Source organism: Octopus bimaculoides, chromosome 6 (genome assembly GCF_046866305.1).
Source record: "Octopus bimaculoides isolate indiv1 chromosome 6, ASM4686630v1, whole genome shotgun sequence".
NCBI lineage: Eukaryota > Metazoa > Mollusca > Cephalopoda > Octopoda > Octopodidae > Octopus > Octopus bimaculoides.
This window is the reverse complement of record NC_142933.1, coordinates 60,250,820-60,273,459: the sequence shown is the minus strand read 5'-3', so window position 1 is coordinate 60,273,459 and position 22,640 is coordinate 60,250,820. Positions and strand designations below refer to the sequence as shown.

The following is a 22,640-nucleotide window of genomic DNA, read 5'->3' as shown; positions in this document are numbered from 1 at the left end:
TCCCATTCATTCTCTTTATTAAGCAATCTATCGTAGTGGCATCTCCATACCTCTTTCTTTGCAGCCTCATTTAGTGCAAGCGTACCATCATCCATGCGAACACATTTCTCTCCTACGACATCACTATTCTCTCTCCTACACTGTCTTGCAACACAAAATACCTCGAGTCTTTGGTCCTCACGGCGCAGAACATTGGCAAATCTTTTCTTGTCTGCTTCCCCTCTGGCTAAATAAACCTGTCGCCTAGCCTCCCTTCTGGCACATTGGTACAATTCCCTACTACCACCGTTCTTCCAGTCCTTCCAAGCCTGTTTCTTTTGTCTAATAGCCCTGTCTACCTCCTTGTTCCACCACCACGTTACTCTGGGTTGAGAGGGGACCTTACACCAGCCACACATATATATACATATATACAACGGGCTTTTTTCAGTTTCCGTCTACCAAATTCACTCACAAGGCTTTGGTCGGCCCGAGGCTATAGTAGAAGACACTTGCCCAAGGTGCCACACAGTGGAACTGAACCCAGAACCATGTGGTTGGTAAGCAAGCTACTTACTACACAGCCACTATATATATATATATATATATATATATATATATATATATATACACACACACATACATATATCAGGAGTCACTGTTGAGATGCTTAAAATATCTGGCAGTGTAGGCTACGGCCCAGTCACCCATATTGTAAACCAAGTGATACATGAAGAAGTCATACCCAATGACTGGTGTAGCAGCACCATAGTCAACTGCTACGAAGGTAAAGGTGACGCATTAGATAGGAATAATTATAGAGGTATCAAATTGTTGGATCAAGTAATGAAAGTCACAGAGAGGGTCATAGCCCAACTAATTAGAGAAAGAGTTAGTTTAGATGAGATGCAATTTGGGTTTGTGCCATGGAAAAGCACCACTGATGCTATATTTCTGGTAAGACAGCTGCAGGAGAAATTCTAAGCCAAAGATAAACGTATGTACTTGGTTTTTATTGACATGAAAAGCTTTTAACAGGGTCCCCCGCTCTCTTGTATGGTGGTCAATGTGGAACTAGGGATGGATGACTAGTTAGTGAGACCTGTACAAGCCATGTACAGGGATGTTGTCAGTAAGGTGAGGGTTGGCAACAAGTACAGTGAAGATTCCCGTGTAGAAGTAGGGGTTCACCAAGGATCAGTCTTCAGCTCCCTCTTATTCATCATAGTACTTCAGGCAATAACAGAGGAATTTAAGACAGGATGCCCCTGAGAACTCCTCTATGCTGATGACCTTGTTCTCATAACTGAGTCACTACCAGAACTAGAGAAGTTTCAGGTGTGAAAGCAAGGTCTAGAATCAAAGGGCCTTAGAGTCAATCTAGCAAAAACTAAAGTCTTAGTAAGTAAGAAGGCAGACAAATCACAAATGCTTGATATGTAGAAAAGACATAGGTAGAAACTCCATAAGATGTACCCAGTGTAAGCTATGGACATGCAAGAGGTGCAGCAATGTCAAAGGAAGGTTAACTGGGAAGATAGTTTTTTGTGTGTGACAGATGCACAGAGGCAATAAACACCAAAGATGTACAGAAAACAGATTCCATCACATGCCAGGGGGAGAAACTAAAAGTAGTTAATAGTTTCCATTACCTAGGTGACCAAGTCAGTAGTGAGGGGTGGATGTTCTGAGAGTGTAGCTGCTAGAATAAGAATAGCTTGTGCAAAGTTCAGAGAGCTCCTACCTCTGTTGGTAACAAAGGGCCTCTTGCTCAGAGTGAAAGGTAGACTGTATGATACCGGTGTGCGAACGGTCGTGCTGCACAGCAGTGAAACATGGGCTATGACTGCTGAAGACATGCGTAGGCTTGAAAAAAATGAAGCTAGTATACTCCACTGGATGTGTAATATCAGTGTGCATACGCAACAGAGTGTAAGGGCTCTGAGAGAAAAGTTGGACATAAGAAACATCAGATGTGATGTTCAAGAGAGACGGCTGTGCTGATATGGTCGTGTGTTGCATATGGATGAGGACAGCTGTGTCACCCTAACAGTGGAGGGAACCTATAGAAGAGGTAGACCCAGGAAGACATGGGATGAGGTGGTGAAGCACAACCTTCAAACACTGGGCCTCACAGAGGCAATGACAAGCGACTGAGACCTTTGGAGATATGCTGTGCTTGAGAAGAGTAAGACATTGTTCTAAGTGAAACTCATAAATAATTATCACGTCAAGATAAGGAGACACAAAAACATACATATATAAGAGGCTTCTTTCAGTTTCCATCTACCAAATATACTCGCAAGATTTTGGTTGACTTGGAGCTATAGTAGAAGGCACTTGCCCAAGGTGCCACACTGTAGGACTGAACTCAAAACCATGTAGTTTGGAAACAAACTTGTTAACCATCAACTATTCTACCAATACAAGCACTTCATTATAGTTAATTAACTAATTAATTACAAATGCATGTTTTTATTAAGAATGGTATGATGCACCCAAAGCGGAAAAATATCTGTTTCAACACACAATTTCACATCAAGAATCTGGTAAAACCAACACAAAAATGTAATAAATTTATCTTATACTGCAGAAATTATAAAACGACTTACTTTTACGGATGATATTCTGTAATCGAGGATTATCAGGGTTTTGTTCTCTGTGGAGATAGAAGCAAATGGAGCAGTGTTAAAATAACAATGAATGAAAAGCAAAATGGTTATAGGGCTAAAGTGCTGGATTAGTGACCACATGGTCTTAAGTTCAGATCTTACAATGGTTACTGTTTTGTTTGCTTTTTTCCTTATGAACTGGCCAAAGGTGGAAGGTCAGCACCCTTGACTCTTTACAGAGCCTCCAAATTTGGTAAAAATGACTCTTTAGCATTTAGATTATTCTGTCAAATGCAATGCTTATTTATTCACATTATTTTGTATTAATCTTGTATTATCTTGAAACTTAAAGATTTTAATGATGTGATCATTTATTAATTTTAGAATGACATTGTATGATAGTTGTAAGAGACCAGATATGGTGATTTTGAACATAAAACAGGTAGAATATTTGAGCTAGATACGGTCAGTTTAAATGCTAAAGGGACAAGGAGGGAACAATCTTGTAACCACTTGTATTTCCAGACAATGTATCCAGGACGGCATTATCCAAAGTCCTCAGTCTATTAAATAAGGCATGCTTTGAGGTGAATTTTATTGTTATTTCAAGCATTATTTAAAACTTCCTGAATAAAAAAAGCAAAACCTTGTAGCAATTGTTAGTGAACTCAAAGAAAAAGGAAGATAATTTCAAATATTAAGAAATAATTTCACAAAATTAATCTGTATGTCATGGGGGAAAATTCTGATCTTGATTACAGAGCAAAGGGAAATAACTCAAATGAGCTAATAGCATGAATTTAGATAATTTTTGAAAGTCATAAAAGACTGAATGATGTATACAAAAAATTTTCAAAGAATTTAAATTAGTCTCTTATTTCATGAAAAAACTGAAACCAATTGATTACTTACAGGGTCACCATATTTCATTATGCAGCCATGATAGACTATAAAGTATATTAAATGCTTTATTAGTCAATTCTGTGTCCTATTGTGTTACCAGTGCACTTTACATTACTTGTTAGGGTCATCTCTACAAATTATCTACGGCAATTATAGCCAGCACTGATTTGTTACAATATTTCATATCTGAATATATCTAATGTAAACAACAATGTGATCGAAGATGGAGAAATAGGTAATGAGTGTATATGCATATTTCAGGAGTTCTGGCTCCTTCTTCAGCACCACATCCAACCTATCAACCATCCACAAACTCATTGCTTAACACTATTGAGTATACCGATTTCACATATTAAACACATTACAGGCAGCTGGTACGTACATACAAATTACTTGTAAGAACACTGTATTTCATTATGCAACCATGATACACTACAAGTATATCAAACACTTTATAAGTCAATACTGTGTCCTACTGTGTTAACAGTGCTATTAAATCACATATTGAGGTTATCTCTATTTTTCCATCTTCAATCACATTGTTTACATTAGATGTATTCGGATACAAAACATCATAACAAATCAGTACTATGAATGTGTTTGTTGACCACCACCAATTGACAACCAGTGTTGGTGTGTTTACATCCCCACAATTTTGCAGTTTGGCAAAAGAGACTGACAGAATAAGTACCAGGCTTTACAAAAAAAAATTATAAGTACAGGGATTGATATGTTTGACTAAAATTCTTCAAGGTGTGCTCCAGCATGGCTGCAGTCTAATGACCGAAACAAGTAAAAGGTAAAAGGATACATATATACATTATATACATATCATATACATGAAGATAGATGTACTACAGTTATTTATTTTCACACAAAATACGATACCTATAAGTCATTGTAAAGTCCTAGTAGTTGGGAGCGCAGTGTTGAGAAGGGTTGCTTGGCCTGTTAGGAAGAGTAGCCAATTTTCCTTAAAACAATACCCCATTGTTTAATCACACTGGATAATATAATCCTGGGTTCCCTGCACTTAAGAAAAAGGTAGGATAGTCACAGTTGGATGTTTCTGATTATAGATCTACTCAACCAAGGTTGGCCTTGGGTTAAATGACAACAACATAGACATCCTAGACTGCATTTAAAAAATGGCTAGATGACTAATAGGCATGTAGGTACTCAGTTACACACTCCAACCTCTTCCTTTTCTAGCACTACTACAATGGACCCCATGTCTTAGAGCTGGCTTGTCCTGTATCACCTCTATTAAGGCCTGCTTGATTCACCTTTTTGTTCCCCATATTATTTTACTCTACTCCCTCAAGGCTCATACTAACAATTTACATCAATTCTATCTCCCCAAAGCATCCCTTCTACAGCTGCCAATTTGCACATGGTTAAGAAGAACATCAACTACATCTAATTCAACCTGCCTTTTCACATACCAACACAGATCAGTATAGGCAAAGAGGCTGTCTCATGGCTTTTACTGTCTCTCTCTAGGCAGTAGGGAACATAAATATTGTTTATTAAATATAGATATGGGGCAGGCATGGTGATGCAGAAACAAACTTGGCTTTGTTACCACACAGTCTTGAATTCTATTTCACTTTGTGGCACCCAGGACAAGTGTCTTCTACAGTAGCCTCAGGCCAACTAATATCTTGTGAATCAAATTAGTAGATGGAAACTTCATGGAAACCTGTCGTGGTTATGTAATTAAGAAGTTTGCTTCCAAACTATGTGGTTTTGAGTTCAGTCCTACTACATGGCACCTTGAGCAAGTGTCTTCTACTATAGTGCTAGGCTGATCAAAGCCAAGCCTTGTGAGTGAATTTGGTACAAAGAAAATGAAAGAAACTAACTATATGTGTGTACATGTGCATGCAAACATGTGATTGTACATACGTGTGTGCATGTGCATGTGTGTGTGTGCATACATGTGTTTGTGCCTCCTCATCTAGACATCCGGTAATAGTTGTAAATGAGTACCACTGTCATACAAGTGGTGTCATTCATTTTCAGTTTTCCATGAAAACATGTCATTATGAGAAAACATTACCTTACTTAAAAACGAGTGGCAATCTGAAGGCCACTAGGTCATAAAAACTTTATTTCAATGAATTCTGCTTGACCCATGCATGTACAGAAAAGTGGATGTTAAAACAATGATGATGATGATGCGTGTATGTTTTGTGTGTGTGTGTGTGTGTATGCATGTGTGTATCTGCGTGTGTGTGTGCGTGCGTGCGTGTGTGTGTGAATGTTTACATTCCACATTCATGAAAAATGCTCAAGACAGTAACATATACTGACATTCCCTACTAACAAATTATCTTGTAGCTCTACACTTTCACAGAAGAATGAAATATAAAACTTATTACTTGAAAAACAGTTAAGACTTAGTGACAGGAAGGGCATCAAACTATAAAACAATACTCAATACATTTTCATACAATCCATGCTAACATGGAAAACATGTAAAAATGAACAAATTATATACATCTGGTTGCTGGCCTATAGGACCATAAGCCTTATTACTTTATAAGACATACATACATACATACATGCATACACATTTGTTTTGAAGGGCCTATTAAGATAATATGCACCAACTCTTCCTCTAGACCAAACTGTTAAAAATGATCCTTAAGTATTCTATCTCATAACAAGCCACGTTAACACTTTTACTGTGCACAGCAAATAAATGTTTTTTATGCATAACTTATTCACATAAGTGCAGACATGTCCTTGAGGTTAAGAAATTCACTTCACAGCAGTGTGGTTTGGGATTCAGTTTAACAACATGGCACTATAGACAGGTGTCGTTTACTATAGACTCAGGCTGACCAGGCCCTTATGAGTGGATTTAGTAAACAGAAACTAAAAGAAGGCCTTCATGAACGTGTGTGTATGTGTATGTATGTATGTTTGTTTATATGTGTAATCACTTATATGGAAGTTGAGATGGCCAGTTTTGTTGACAGTCTTCCAGTCAATAAATGATTTACTTGCTTGCCTTTAGAGTGGAATAAAGAGGTCTCCGACTTGAATTACCAAAAAGAAGGGTGTCCAGCTGCAAAATGGTGCCTTAATAACATATGCATCAAAGCCTTGCAAGCATGGAGAACAGGTGTAAAACAAAAGAACTTTCTTGTTACAGCAGATGATTAAACCAATAAGGAGTAAGAAGACTGGCTAAAGAGTCATCAGCTGATATCTCACCACTTGTGAATCATTGTGTGTGACAGTCTCCTGACTCCCAATAGCCTACCAATGAGGTTGGTGACTTGTGCCCTTCTGAGGGGTTAAGTGTAACCCTCTGAATGAAGTACACCAGTTGAGGAAAAAGCATTAGGTTGGAATATATTTCAAGTTATTTCATTTTAGTTAAAGCCATTCTTTTCTACCAATAGAAAAATTCAGAAATCATCACCATCATCGTTTCACGTCCATTTTCCATACTGGCATGGATTGGACGGTTTGACAGGAGCTGACCAGCCAAGGAGCTGTCCAGACTCCGTCTATTGTGGCATGGTTTCTACAACTGGATGCCCTTCCTAATGCCAACCATTTACAGAGTGTGCTGGGTGCTTTTTATGTGCCACCAGCATGGGTACATTTATGCAGCACCAGCACGAGTGCATTTTATGTGGCACAAGCACCTGTAAAGGAAAAGCCTGGATGTATGGATGACAGCAATTTTACTTAGCGTGACACGTCTTCTCAAGTACAGCAAATCACCACAACTCCTGGCTCCTTGTCATTTCCTCAGTGAGGCCCAACATCCGAAGACCCCTTCTTACCACTTTGTCCGTCTTCCTGGGTCTACCCCTTCCACAGGTTCCCTCCAAAATTTGAGCTCAGCACTTCTCTATGCAGCTGTCCTCATTCATACACATCACATGACCAAACCAGCACAGTCTTTTTTTTAAGTGGCAGAGAGGATGCTTATTCTGAGACTCCAACATTTTTTTTGTTTCTTACATTATTAGAGCTTTTATGAATTATTTTCTGTAAAGTTTAGTAGTATAAAATTTTTTTGAAATGTTGCTTTGCCAAATGGTAGTTAACTTCACTGTGGCCTTCCAATGTAAAAGATTTCTTAACTTTTGTACTAACAATTGAGAATAATAGTTCATTGGTGGAAGTAGTGGCAACACTGCATAAATGAGGAATGTTCCATTACCTTGTAGGGTTGACACCTAAATCTCCTTTGGGAAACTTACTTTACATTTTGCTTAATGCCTGGGAAACTAAAGGTCTTGTCCAAACCTCTTTACTTGCACTGAATTCTCTTCTGCATACCATCCATACTGTGCCTGACTCCAACAAACACCCTACCATTTTGGAGGGCCTATTAAGATAATATGCACCAACTCTTCCTCTAGACCAAACTGTTAAAAATGATCTTTAAGTATTCTATCTCATAACAAGCCACGTTAACACTTTTACTGTGCACAGCAAATAAATGTTTTTTATGTATAACTTATTCACATAAGTGCAGACGTGTCCTTGAGGTAAACCAAGGAAAACCATCATTTTTTACTGGCTTAGAGGAGGAAAGACATCACCCAAGAATGGTGGGAGAAATAAAGTTAACCTCAGACCAGAGACCCAGCTCAAATGATTGCAACAGAATTAACTCCACTAAAGACACCAAAAAGCTAGTTGGTGTTGTTGAACTGGGTAAAGTATTAAGCCTATAACTCAATTTCTTTGAGACATTGAACATTCAACTACCTCAACCCTCCCAATGTAAACAGGACTTGCAAGAGGTATGAACTACTGCCCTATCTTTCTCACACTAAATAATAAAAGTGCTATTAATCTAAAAGGTAAGACTAAAACACACCAGTCTCTCAAAGTAAAATGAGAAATCTCAAGTACCACAAAAGAAGTTCTGATTTCAAAACAATGAAACTAAAAGTTACACACCTCAGTCAATCTAAAAAGGTTTTACATCTCCAAAGGAAAGATTATTTAGATAAAGTTGGATATTATAGCACAGTTAATGAGTCTGAAAACCCAGGCATTTGCATAAATATTTGGAATGAATTTTATACCTGAATGCAGTTCTTAAAACTTAACCAGTCAACCACAAAAATGACGATGGTTGCTATATTTTGCTTAATGCCTGGGAAACTAAATGAAATCAACTGAAGCAATGAAAGCAATTTATGTCAGACAGAAAACAAAAAGCAAAGCGCCTACATAAAGTAACTTATCAAATACTTAATACAGAAGTATTAGAAGTCGGTATGTTACAATATAAATTAAAGAAGGTAGGTTGTTAGAATTAATAGAGCATCAGATAAAATACCCAATAACATTTAGATATATCCCATTACATTCTAAGTTTAAATACGAGTGTGGTTAAACTTTGCCTTTTATCCTTCAAAAGATGATTAAATGAAGAAATGGGGACAATACGCTCAACCATTACCTTCCTTTTAAATTCATGTGTGTGTGTCTTTGTGCAAGATCTGCTTGTTTTTATTGATATGACTGAGATGATTTGTTCCTGCTGATATGGAGCTTTGTTTGGCATTGGAGACTTATTGCCAATTAGCTAGGTCTCAAAGAAACTGTTCCCTACCTCAAGGAGACTGGTGATAATAGACAGAATTTGAACTTACAATCTAAAGTGCCAGATATTGCAAGGCATCTCAGTCAACACTCTGACAATTTCACCAATCCACTGCTTGGAGTGGCACTTTATCAACCCCAAAAGGATGAAAAGCCAACTTGATACTAGAGGGATTTGAACTCAGAGTGTAGACAGCTAAAGCAAATGTTACAAGACATTCTACCTGACGCTATAATAACTCAACCAATTTACTGCCCAAGTTATAAATCAATATTTGAATATAAACTTTGGAAGTACTACATTATATAACACTTCCATGCAGAGCTCTTCACTTCTTACATACATTAAAAAATATATTTTGAGTGCATTAAAAATATAATTGTTTAGGGTTGACTTCCATCACCTTGGTGACCAAGTTAGCAGTGAAGGAGGAAGTTCTGAAAGTATAGTTGCTAGAATAAGAATAGCCTGGGCAAAGTTCAGAGAGCTACTACCTTTGTTAGTAACACAGGACTACTCTCACTTAGAGTGAAAAGCAGATTGTATGCTGTCTGTGTATTTACAGCTATACTGTATAGCTGTGAAACATGAGCTATGACTACAGAGGACACATGAAGGCTTGAAAGAAATGAAGCCAGCATGCTATGCTGGATGGGTAAAATTAGTGTGCATGTACAACAGAGTGCAAATGATTTAAGAGAAAAATTGGGTATAAATAACATCACATGTTGCATGCAAGAAAAAAGACTGCACTGGTATGGTCATGTAATGCATATGGATGAGGACAGCTGCATAAACAAGTGCCAATCTCTAATTGTGGAGGGAACTTGTGAAAGGATAGACCCAGGAAGAGGTGGGATGAAGTGGTGAGAAAGGATCTTCAGACACTGGGCCTCACTGAGAAGATGACAAGTGAAGGCAACTTCTGGCAATTTGCTGTGCTTGAGAAGACATGTCAAACTAAGTGAAATCACAGCCATGCATGCAATACAAGCATGTCCTTTATGGTCATGCACACCACTCTTTCTCTCAGTCAAGAGGTGTTTGTCTTGCAGATACTGGTGCCACATGAAAAGCAGCTATGACAGGGTGATGTAGAAAGTACCCATGGTGGTGCTGCATAAAAAGCACCCAGTACACTCTGTGAAGTGATTGGCATTAGGAAGGACGTCCAGCATTAGAAACCATGCCAAAACAGACAATTGGAGCCTGGTGCAGTTCTCTGGTGGGCCAGCTCATGAAATTTTTTTTCCCACAAGAATTCCAGACCCCAGTAATGAACATACAGCTAATTAGAGCAAAGCCATCTTTATCCTTTCTAGTCAGCACCATGCGTTCCTTACCCTTCCCTCTCTCTACTGGCAGACAGCAACCTTTTTGTCACTTTCAAATAAAAATTTCGCTCTCACTACAAGTACTACTGTCTCTAACTACTAGTCAGGCAAACAAATAAATATATGTAAATAATATTTCTTCCCTCTTGGTGTTGATCCTTCGATGTTCACTGGTTACTCCGATGTTGGCGCAATAATACACTTACCCAAACTGAATTGCTGGAGTTATTTCATTTTTTCCAGAAAATTGTTTTTAAAAAGGTTTAAAGCTTAATCATTTTCACCCAGTCAGGAAACAGGATTTGGAAGCTGCCATTTTGTGCATGACTGCACATTTTGTTGTCAACATCCTGAAAATGCTTATATTTTTTATATTTTCCAAGAATTTTTCATGGGTCCAGCTAGTTATAATAAATAGATCTAGAATTTACTACTAATAATATAATAGTACTCAGCGAAATTTCTTAGTACTCTCACATTTTTATGACTATTTTTTTAGGATCTTTTCTGTTTGGTTGCCAGCATCAATTTTCTATTCGAATTGATTTCATATTCAGGCTAATTAATGAAGTGAAAGTAATTTCCCCTCTAAATCAATAAATAAAGAGTTATGAGTAATTAAAGTTTGGAAATTTTAGTCAATCGTAAGCCTCAGACACATTCATGTTTTTCTCTTTTAAATTAACAAACATTTATTTACATGAAAGAAAATTACCTAAGAACTTTCGTGCTAAAAATAACAGCTAAATAAGATTTATTTACATGAAAGAAAATTACCAGAGACATAACACGTTTACAAATATTGACAACATGTGCTATTTTATCAAACACAAAATGACAGCTTCCAAATCCTGTTTCCTGACTGGGTGAAAATGATTGAACTTTAAACCTCTATAACTTTTAAAAAACATTTTTCTGGAAGAAATGAAATAACTCCAGCAATTCAGTTTGGGCAAGTGTATTATTGTACCAACTTTGGAGTAACCAGAGAACATTGAAGGATCAACAACAAGAAGGAAGAAATATTATTTACATATATTTATCATTCATTTGCCTGACAGGTAGAGACAGTAGTACTTGTAGTCATACTGAAATTTTTTTTCAATAGTGACAAAAAGGTTGCTGTCTGCCAGTAGAGAAGGAAAGAGTAATGAATGCACGGTGCTGACTAGAAAGGATAAAAGTGGCTCTGCTCTGATTGGCTGTATGCAAATGAGTTCATTACTGGGGTCTGGAACTCTCTTGGGAAAAACAATTTTCATGGCCAACTTCTGTCAAACTCATACTAGCATGGAAAACAAGTGTTAGATAATGATATTGATGATGATGGTTTTAAATTGAACAAAATATTTTAAATTGAACATAATACTCCAAATCATTATATATATTTCTAATAGCAGTAGAACAAGCAGCTGTATGCTATGTCTAGAAATGTCATTCAAATCAATAGTTTAACAATGTAGCCATTTAACTATTGTAAAACCATTACACTGTAACAAACATTAATGGGAAATATTAATACTGATAAAAATATCAAGCAATGTTTGAAAATTTTATTGATAAATCAATCAATACTTACACTGCATTAAGCCATATTCTAGTCTTCTCAAAATCCTTACTCAATGCAACAGTCGTTTTTGCTCGAAGCTGTACAGAAAAATACATAAATTTGGATTATTTATTATTTGTTTGTTACATCAAAGAAAAAATATGCCAGAATTATAGAGTGGAGAATGAGATATGGTAATGTTTATGTTTATACAATTTTCTAGGGTACTATACTAGTGTGAGAAGACAACAATAGGATCTTGCAGTTGTGTAACAGAGGTCTACTGGCCATCTTACATGTATTTTATCAACTTCTAACAATAATAAGACATTAATAAGGATTTTCTAAAACCTGAAATTGTCTGTTTTATGCCTGTTCTTCAATGTTAGCATAACACAAATATATATTGCCACTTGTCTTTGAAAATGCAGAGCTACCAGACAATTTGTTGACAAGTAAATGCCACTATCAGCATCTGGAGCTCAACTATTTGAAGAATAAGTGCAAAATATAAACATTCACACACTTGAATTTCTCTTCTTTCAATCACTTCATTCATTCATTCATTCATTCATCTAACCCATATTACTGACATATACTTTTGTAACCTGTAATTATTTAAATCAATTCTTCAAATAACTTTCAAATTGTAATTCCCTAAAACCTTAGTTTTCTCTGTTTCATGTTTTCGCCACTGCTCTAAAATTCATAAGCACTCTTGTTTTACTTATGTCTCTCACTATTGCCATGTTTCTCCCATTCATAGGCACTCTTGCTTTAAATTGGCATTACTTGTCTGCAATGCACCCACCCATCCCTGCCCCTACACTGAAAATCTATTTTCAATACCGGAAACCACTACAGGGCTCTGCCTTGCTTCTCTACCAGAAGACTACTTGCATACCTCCATCCCTGCTACCAACAATCACCCACACTACTACTGCATGCACCAAAAGGTGTGCAAGAGAAACAAATGCACTGGTATGGTCATGTGATGCATATGGACGAGGACAGATGTGTAAAGAAGTGCCAATTCCTAACTGTGGAGGGAACCTGCAGTACAGGAAGACATATGATGAGGTGGTGAAACATGATCACCAAACTTTGAGCCTCATAAAGGCAATGACTGGTGACCAAGACCTTTGATGATAAGCTGTGCTTGAGAAGACCCATCAAGCCAAGTGAAATCATAGTTGTGGCTGGTGTTAGGTAACTGGCACCAGTGTGACACGTAAAAGACACCTTTCGAGCATTGAGCCTCATGGAGACAAAGTGGTTGAACTTTATTCGAATGTTGGGCCTCACAGTGGCAATAACTGAGATCTTTGTGCTTGAGAAGACCCATCAAGCCAAGTAAAATCGCAGTTGTGGCAGACACTGGTATTGTGCCAGTAGAACGGAAAAGCATCTTTCGAGCATTGGGCCTCACAGAGGCAAGGACCAAGGCCATTTGGCATTATGCCAGACTTCAAGCGTTAGACCTTAAAGAGGCAATGACTAAGTCCATTTGGCATTATGCCATGCTTGAGAAGAAGACCCATCAGGCCAAGTAAAACCACAGTCATGGCAAACACCAGTGTCACACAAATGGTACCCATGCTGGTTGCATGTAAAAGCACCCATCACAATCTCGGAGTGGGTGGCGTTAGGAAGGGTATCAAGCTGTAGAAACCATGCCAAAACAGACTAGTCTGGTGCAGCCTTCCAGCTTGCCAGCCCTGGTCAAACCATCCAACCCATGCCAGCATGGACAACAGATGTTAAATGATGATCATGATGTATATATGTACACACGCACGTACACACACACTTTGTACAGTTTCGTCATGGCGATACCTGCTCAGAGGCTTACGCAAAGTTGCAGAAAGTGTATGGAGAGGAGTGTATGAGCTGCACACAAGTGTACCCGCAACCATACAGTTCAGTTCAGTCCATTATCACTGAAGATTTGGGTATGAGATGCATGTCTGCCAAGTTTGTACCAAAACTGCTTTCAGCTGATCAAAAAGACACTCAGGTTTCAGTTGCACAAGATCTCTTTGAATGTGTCAAGAAGAATGAAAACTTTTTGTAAACTTTGCATAGGCCTCTGAGCAGGTATTGCCAAGCTTTTGGCAAAATTTGAAGTAGATTCTCTGCTCAATTTTCTTTATCATAGTCAATATGACACTACACGCCTTCCTTTGAAGCACTGCTGTAAACAGCAGAAGTGAAACAGAACATTAAAAACTTAGTGGGCATGCACAATAGAGTTCAAGATCAATCTATGCCAAGTGGCTTCACTCTGCATGCTTTAGCATCATTAATATGGCAACAGTTCAGTTATCTATTGATCAAACCATGCATGTATATACATACATACATACATATATATATATATATGTACATAATATGAGACAATTATTCAATAGCTATTATAAAACTCCGAGTTTCGGATGCCAGAGCAGAAACCCACACCGCCATCTCTTCAGTTATCTGGCCACTGAAAATTGCAGGTCATTTTCATAGAAATTTTCAATGGCCAGATAACTGAAGAGATGGTGGCGTGGGTTTCCACCCCGGCATCCAAAACTCAGAGTTTTATCATGGCTACCGAATAATTGTCACATATTATTTACAGATAAATTCCTCTATTTACATAATATCGAGGTCTCTTTCTTTCTTTTGTTGTCCTTCCTATCAATATATATACATATATATATATATATATATATTATCATTAATAAATCATAGGGCAGCAAAAAAAATTTTAGAAATTTTATTTACCACCAGTGGTCCAGCGAGAATAAAAATTAGTCAATAGACTATATATATATTATTCATTAAAATACAGAGATGCCTATAATAGGACATCTAACCCGCTAGAAAGAGCAGTAACCCTCTTTCTAGCAGGTTAGATGTCCTATTATAGGCATCTCTGTATTTTAATATATATCATCATCATCATCATCGTTTAACGTCCGCTTTCCATGCTAGCATGGGTTGGACGATTTGACTGAGGACTGGTGAAACCGGATGGCAACACCAGGCTCCAGTCTGATTTGGCAGAGTTTCTACAGCTGGATGCCCTTCCTAACGCCAACCATAATCATTTTAAAGTCCTATCTGAAGATTTTCTATAGAATTTACAGCTACCACTGTGTTACAACATTTCATTAACAAATTGGGTATTATATGCATATTTCAAGGATTATTATCCTTTCATCAGCACTTTATCTAACCCATTAACTATCCATGAACACACTGTTTAAATATCCACCAGATTTAAAGAATAGACCAATTTGTATATTAAACACATTCCTAGCAACTAGTACGCATATTTAATTACTGGCGCAGCAGCAGTATTTTATTTTGTTACCATAATACACTACTAAATATAATATATACATACATACATATACATACATACATATATATATATATATATATATATATATATATATATATATATATATACACACACACACACACACACTCCTGTTAAGGCTAGATTGATTATCTTGTACACAAATATTCTCCTTTATCATCTGGATTATTGTTTAACCCTTCTATTGAAACATACTATTAATTAATTTTTGAAAATGATTTAAAATCTGAAGGGACTTCACAAAATATTTTTTTCATCATTTATCTAGAGTTTGTAATATACTATATGTTCTTTCATGAAATTGTGGTGAAAAATTTTAAATGGTAATATTTTTAAATGGATAGTTTATATCACAGAACCAAAGCAATCTTGGGCAGGTTAAGGTTGAATACATTTTGATGCGGTTTTTCCAGTCAGACATAGTTTTGGATCTTATGTACATCATCTTGCATTTTATTCCTATGACATCTCATTTGAGTAACCTAATGCTTTCAGCATTCCCCCAACAACTACCTAATCTTGGTTTATCTCAGCACTAGAGACCTTCTATTATTAATTTACAACAATTATTCACAAACATCATCTATTCAAATTACTTGTCTATACCAGTATTTTTCTCATTTGCACACATTGGTCGATGCTTAAATATAACCACCAGTATCCAAAGAGACTAGAATAGCATGAGTTAATACAGGATAAATAAGTGACCTTTGTAAGAAGAATGAATATCTCTTTTCCACATAGCAATGTAGCATACCTCACATTTAATTTATACTCCAATTGCTTTATCATCTTACTTGCACTCAGCTTTTTTCATATATTAGTATTGCAACATCTTCCTCCCCAATCAAGCAAGAAACATCGACATTCACTATCTATCTTTCACACCCATATAGCACTGATCCTTCTAGGCATGTGTCATAGGACCACATTATTTCAAGCAAGAGTTATCTTCCCTGTCATAAACTTTTCTACATCAGAAATGAAGGTTTTTAAATCTCAACACAGCATAACAATAATAATTTTTTTTTTTAACATTTAACTTGCATTGTAGAATACTCAACAAAACTGCTGTTGACTGGTGATTACAATTTCAGTGCCTTCCAACAGTATCATTCTTTCCAGAGGTACCAAACAGCAATGATGCTGCCAGAGAATGTCAGTGTCCTTTTGGCCATAGTAAAACATAGCTTTTTTAACCTTTTGTCATTCATGCAATCACCATAATAAACTGAAAGCAGTTGTAACCACTCCAACTGTACATCAACTATTTTGATTTATTATTTGTTGAAGACTCAAATCAACAAACTGACAGAAATGTTCGAACATTAGATAAAATAATGTCCAGCTCATTTTAACATTCTCTTAAATATCAAGCTCATTCTGGAATCAATAGAATAAAGTCATTTCCTTATAACTCCTGGCCTTGTGCCTAAATTAAAAGCCATTGTTTATTTGGGATGTGTCCTTTGCAGTCAGCTTTGGTCTTTCTCTGACACACAGCTGGCATAACCATTGTGGGACATTTTTTGTTGAATTACTGCTTTGCTGTCCATCCTAAGTCCAATGTCAGCCAGGTAAGATGCAGTCAGTCCAACTATAAACCCATGACATCCTATCTCTACTGGAATCACTGTGGACTGCCATCCTTGTGCATCACACAATTCTTTAATTCCTTCATACTGCATGTGCTTATTCTAGGTTCTGTCAATCAATTCAACAAGCATAATTTATTTTGCCAAAGCAAGTGCATTACTTCATTATTGCAACATGGTTTGGGAATATGAGCACTTCCTTCAAATCAACCTGCACTTTTTAGTCATTAGCACCATAAAACAAGTTTGATTTTAAATTTCCCTTTGTTTTTGCTCCTGAATTATCCTTCCACTCTATCCTACAGTTTCATGTTGATTCTCATTGCATGGGTGTGCTGCATTGCAATTTTAGTGATTAAGCAAAGAGTCAAGACTTGGTTATACCACCAAACTCTGCAAGGGATGACTTACATGTTGCTAAAATATGTTCCAGTAATGCACAACCTCCACATCAATGACAATCAACAGTGTTACTCAAGTCCAGCCCTAGCGCCTAACATTGACAGAGGATGGAACCTCATCATACACTACTCTCAAGAAAAATTTCAGCTGTCTTACTGTTTCCATTTACAACATGCTCCACAATAGGTTTTTTGCCTGGCTACCATAAGCATTGGTTTCTTAACCCTGCTGTCTAAGTCACATGCTCCTCTTCAATATAACAAATTTCTTTAATCACAACATCTTGGTTACCTTTGTTACTCTGATGAGATAACCATTTGTTCTACATCCGTCCCAGCTGGAGTTTTGTAGTAGTAGTATAAAGGCCAGCTCTTGTAAAGCATGATGGCAGACTGACCCACTCCTATGGGAACTTGTTAATACACTTTTCTATCCTTTCTGCCAAACCATAGTTATCAATGACAGTTAGATCTTGTCTCAATATGACCTCAATCTCAGTATCCTTCTTTGCATCATTTAAAGGTACTATGGAGATACTGCAGCACTTAATTGCCTGCTTCCTAATCATTGGAATTAGCTCCCCTAAAATTTCCAAGTTGAATTCTTTAACTTGAAATTACATTATGAACAGAGTGCAGCTTCTTTTGAATTTAGTGTTCAGTCAGGATTGTTGGGATGCTCATCAAACCAAACTAATTTTGCTTCTGTTTATCTCCTCTATGGTAGTAATGTCATCAATAAAAGCATACAGCTGTAACAGTTTCAGATGTCTTCTGACCTTCATTCCATCCAAGCAGCTTATTGCACTTCTCAAACCATAGCCACAACAAAGGAGTAGAGGAATGGCAGCCCATCTTGATGCCTACATCCTTTGTCTGCAAGTTTGTTGTGAATTCCCTTTTGTGGTAAACTGTATGACTTTTGAATCAAGGTATCACAATTGAAAATCCTTCACACATCTCAGAATGTTAAAAATAATCCAATGATTTACAAATCAGAGCATCAGGAACTGATCTACATGTAAGTGTTAGTCAACAAGAAACAGTCTTCTCTTCCCTTCCTAGCATGTTGAGTGGTTCTCCAACCAATCTGAATAGTATAAAGACAGCAGCCTTAGAATCCTGAAACACTAGCTTTCAGAATTGTTGTATTTGAGTTCAGTGCTAGGAAATCTTGCTACCTTTCTCATCAATGCTCTATAAAACAGCTTACCCTCTATATTAAGGTGGAATATGGAAAAAAAATACCCCCCCACACACACAACTTCTATAGACTAACAGAAATCAAAACAAAGTGTTGCACAAAACACAAAAACCTGAAAGATGAGATTAACAGTCATGAAATTTAAAATATTACATTTCATGTCAAGATTCTCAAAGAATCTATGATATTATAAAAATGAATCTTACTTGAGTAGGACTGAGTGTTACGCTTATCGAAGAATTCAGAGGAAGAATAAGATTTTCATCACGTTTACCCCCTAAAAGTGAAATGAAATTAATATTTTTATTAAGTGTTATGCATAAAAATATGAACAGAAGCAAATTAATTGATATGACAAACTGAATATTAAGCAGGTTAAAGCCATACATACAAAATACAAATATATAAATGTATGTACACATCATCATCATTTAAACAACCATTTTCCATACTGCCATGGTTTGGATGGTTTGACAGGAACTGGCAAGCTCAGGGGCCACACCAGCATCCATAGTCTATTTTAGCTTGGTTTCTACAGTTGGATGCCCTTCCTAATGCCAACTACTTTACAAAGTGTATGTAGTTTCCATACATTTGCAGAATCTATGAAAGTGGGATCATGAGCAAGCCAACAGCAAAGGTAGGTTTCATAAGTGGTAAGAGTACCGGAACATTAAGTAGAAAAAACGATCATAAAATAGACACTCTCAACTGCTTAGAAGGCTCCCTAGAAGTTGTGCATGGTTTTTGTTACCTAGGAGACCAAAATGGCAATAAGAAGAGAGTAGGAAAAACCAAGGAGCTACTACATCTGTTGTCATGAAAGAGCTCCTCAGAGCAAGTTGCATGATACTTGCATGCAAAAATGTAATGCTATGGCTATTCCACCCCTGCTTGTTTTTCTCTTACTATCCTTTCCCAACAGCTTCCTTGCTTTTTCTTCTTTCAGTCAGGGGAGGAGCGATCTTTAGTCATGCAAGTCCCAAGGTGGTGTCTCAAAGCTAATAAAAAAAATGCAGTCAGCACATTGAATCACAATCTTGATTGGTTGGATCCTGTCAAATCATCCAACACATGCTAACATGGAATGCACATATATATATAATGATGATATATATATATCGCAATTCAGAGAGCTATGACCTCTGTTGGCAACAAAAGGACTCTCTCAGAGTGAAAGGTAGACTATATGATGCTTGTGTGCAAACAGCTAAACTCCATGGAAGTGAGACATGGGTTCTAAATGCCAAAGGCATGCATAGACTGGAGAGAAATGAAAGTAGTATACTCCATTGGATGTGCAACATCAGTGTGCATATTATTTACATTAGATGGATGTTTGTCCTCATCTTGTTTATATACCCTCCAGCCTTCATCAGGTGTCTTGGGGAAATTTCAAACCTCGTTTCTCATTCCTAAGGTACTTTTTGATGTTATTATTATTACTATTATTATTCAAGTCACTACCTGGAATTGAACTCAGAATCTTGGGGTTAGTAGCCTGCGCTCTTAACCACTACACCATATGCCCATGGGCAATTATGGAGTGAATTTTAGGGCTTATAAATCTAATATTTTCCTATCCTTCCTTAATACCGGTTCCCATATGCTACTCATATCTGCACTTGATGTGCTTAAGAGGTTGTTTTGTCCTAAGCATATGTGCTGCTGCTTTTAGTTTCCGTAGCAATCGTGATACACACCACGAAGAAATGATCAGACTCAGTAACAATCTATTAAGCAACAACTACCCCAAAAACATACTATCCACTCCAATTATGAAGAAAAGAGAGGATAAAACCAATAAACTGTCCACAGTCTGTTTACCCTATGTCAAAGGCCTCTCCAAAAGATACAAAAGATATGTGGCTCATAGACATCAGGACAGTATTCAAGAGTAATACAACACTTGGTAAATATCTCCTTCGAGTAAAACCACCATAGAAGAGAATATGACCAAAGACTGCATGTACTCCATCCCATGCAGCTGTGGTAGGTTATACAAAGGCGAAACATGTCGCCCCTTCAAAATAAAGGTAGACGAACATCACAAAGCTGTAACACAAGGAGATATTGATAAATCGGGTATAGCTGATCATGCATGGAAAAATGGAGACCACTTCCCCCTGTGGGATGAAGTTGAAATAATAGACAGAGAACACCACTGGAAAATACAAAAACTAAAAAAAGCAGCACATATGCTAGGACACAACAACCTCCTAAGCAGACCAAGTGCAGATATAAGAAGCATATGGGAACCAATATTAAGGAAGGATAGGAAAATATTAGATTTATAAGCCCTAAAATTCACTCCACAATTGCCCTCAAGCATATGGCGTAGTGTTAAGAGCACAGGATACTAACCCCAAGATTCCAAGTTCAATTCCAGGCAGTGACCTGAATAATAATAATAATAACATCGAAAAATACCATAGGAGGAGAATCAAGGTTCAAAATTTCCCCAAGACACCTGATGTGTTAACTACAAACAAGATAAGGACAAATATCCGTCGAATGTAAATAATGTTCATAATTCTTCATCTTTTAAATATAGGACTATATTATCAGTGTGCATGTGTAACAAAGTGCAAATGTATTGAGAGAAAAGTTGAGCATAAGAGGAATCAAATGCAGCATACAAGAGAGAAGACTATGTTGGTTTGGACATGTGATGTGTATGAATGAAGACAGCTACATAAAGAAGTGCCGATCACTGAAAGTAGATGGTACCCACGGAAGAAGGAGACCCAGGAAGACATGGGATGAAGTGGTAAGGACCAATCTCAGGATGTTGGGCCTCACGGAAGAAATGACAATGGACTAAGATGTCTGGCGATATGAAGTTCCTGAGAAGACCTGTCTATGTCAGTGAAACTGGGTTCTAGAAGTGCTGTGTTCCACCCACACATAACAAGAAAACTTTTCACACACCCTACCCCAACAAACCAAGCTATATTCCAACATCTACTTTGTTCCTCACATTTCCTCTTTCATGCACTATGTTTACCTCTCACTCCCTAGTCCTGTTTCTTTGTACTATTGCTATCCAGAAGCCCTCCACTCCCTCTATAAACCAAGGTTTTCACCACACACTGCTCTCTCTTGTATTCTTGCTGTCTCCCACACTCTCTCTCTCTCCTTCTCCTCTATGGCAGTACTCTTGTTTCTGTCCTCATTCCTGATCTCTCCTTTACAGCAAAACACCTGTTTCAGTCTCTCTGTCTCACTATAATCATCATCTGACACAAGATCACCTCCTCTAATGTTCCATTCCCTCTCAAAGGATATTTTGTCTTGCAAATTACTTGGTGACCCTGCCAGTGCAAGTGCCACTTAAAAAGCATCCAGTCCACACTGTAAAGTGGTTGGCATTTGGAAGGGCATCTAGCTGTAAAAACCTTGCCAAAACTTACCTCGCCTGTGCTTGTGCCATATAAAAAGCACTCAGTCCACACTTCCAGCTATTAAAACCCTGCCAAAACAGATACATAGTACTGGTGCAGGCTTCTGCCTGGCTAGCTCCTGTCAAGCCATCCAACCCATACCAGCATGGAAGGTTGAAGGTTAAACAATGATGATGATGATACACACACACGCACACAGAGTAACCTAGAGTTAACTCCAGCTTGATTGCAGTTATCTTCCTTTCCTTGACAAAAAAATATATCAATACATAATAGAATTTATGCCAGTAAACTTAAAGGTCACAGTAACTTCTACCTAATAAATTACTGAGTTCTTTTTTCAGTGAATGTTACTTGTTTTTAATGATTATTTTAAAAATACTAACTTCAAATCAAATATTTTTCATAATAGTGATACTACCACTGGTTAGTAATATTTTTTCTGTTAACTATGTATTTGTCTAGCTTTACATTTAATAATCAAAATGGCAAAAACCAGTTTGAAGTACAGACAACAGATTCAAAACAGAATGATCAAATACACCAACACATGGAAACATGGAAAACTGGTAAAGATGATGATTTTAAAGGGTGTAAAGATTGTATTATATTTGAGGTTGCACTGTATATGCAAATAAAGTATGTAAGAAACGACCTGGTAGAGCATCAGATAGAATGTCTTGCAGTATTTCTTCACACTTG

General features: G+C 37.2%; 1 protein-coding gene across 2 annotated transcripts in view; it reads right to left on the bottom strand.

Annotated features, from left to right (window-relative positions):
- Nucleotides 1–22,640, bottom strand: part of LOC106870866 (diphosphomevalonate decarboxylase) — a 70,597-nt gene that overhangs the window by 30,295 nt on the left and 17,662 nt on the right. For both annotated transcript variants that reach the window (XM_089353970.1, XM_089353969.1), the window contains exons 2-4: nt 18,741–18,811; nt 11,998–12,065; nt 2,592–2,638 (exon numbers count right to left, since the gene is read on the bottom strand). In XM_089353970.1, the coding sequence (XP_089210096.1) occupies nt 2,592–2,638; nt 11,998–12,065; nt 18,741–18,811 (186 nt within the window). The remainder of the gene's footprint in view (nt 1–2,591; nt 2,639–11,997; nt 12,066–18,740; nt 18,812–22,640) is intronic.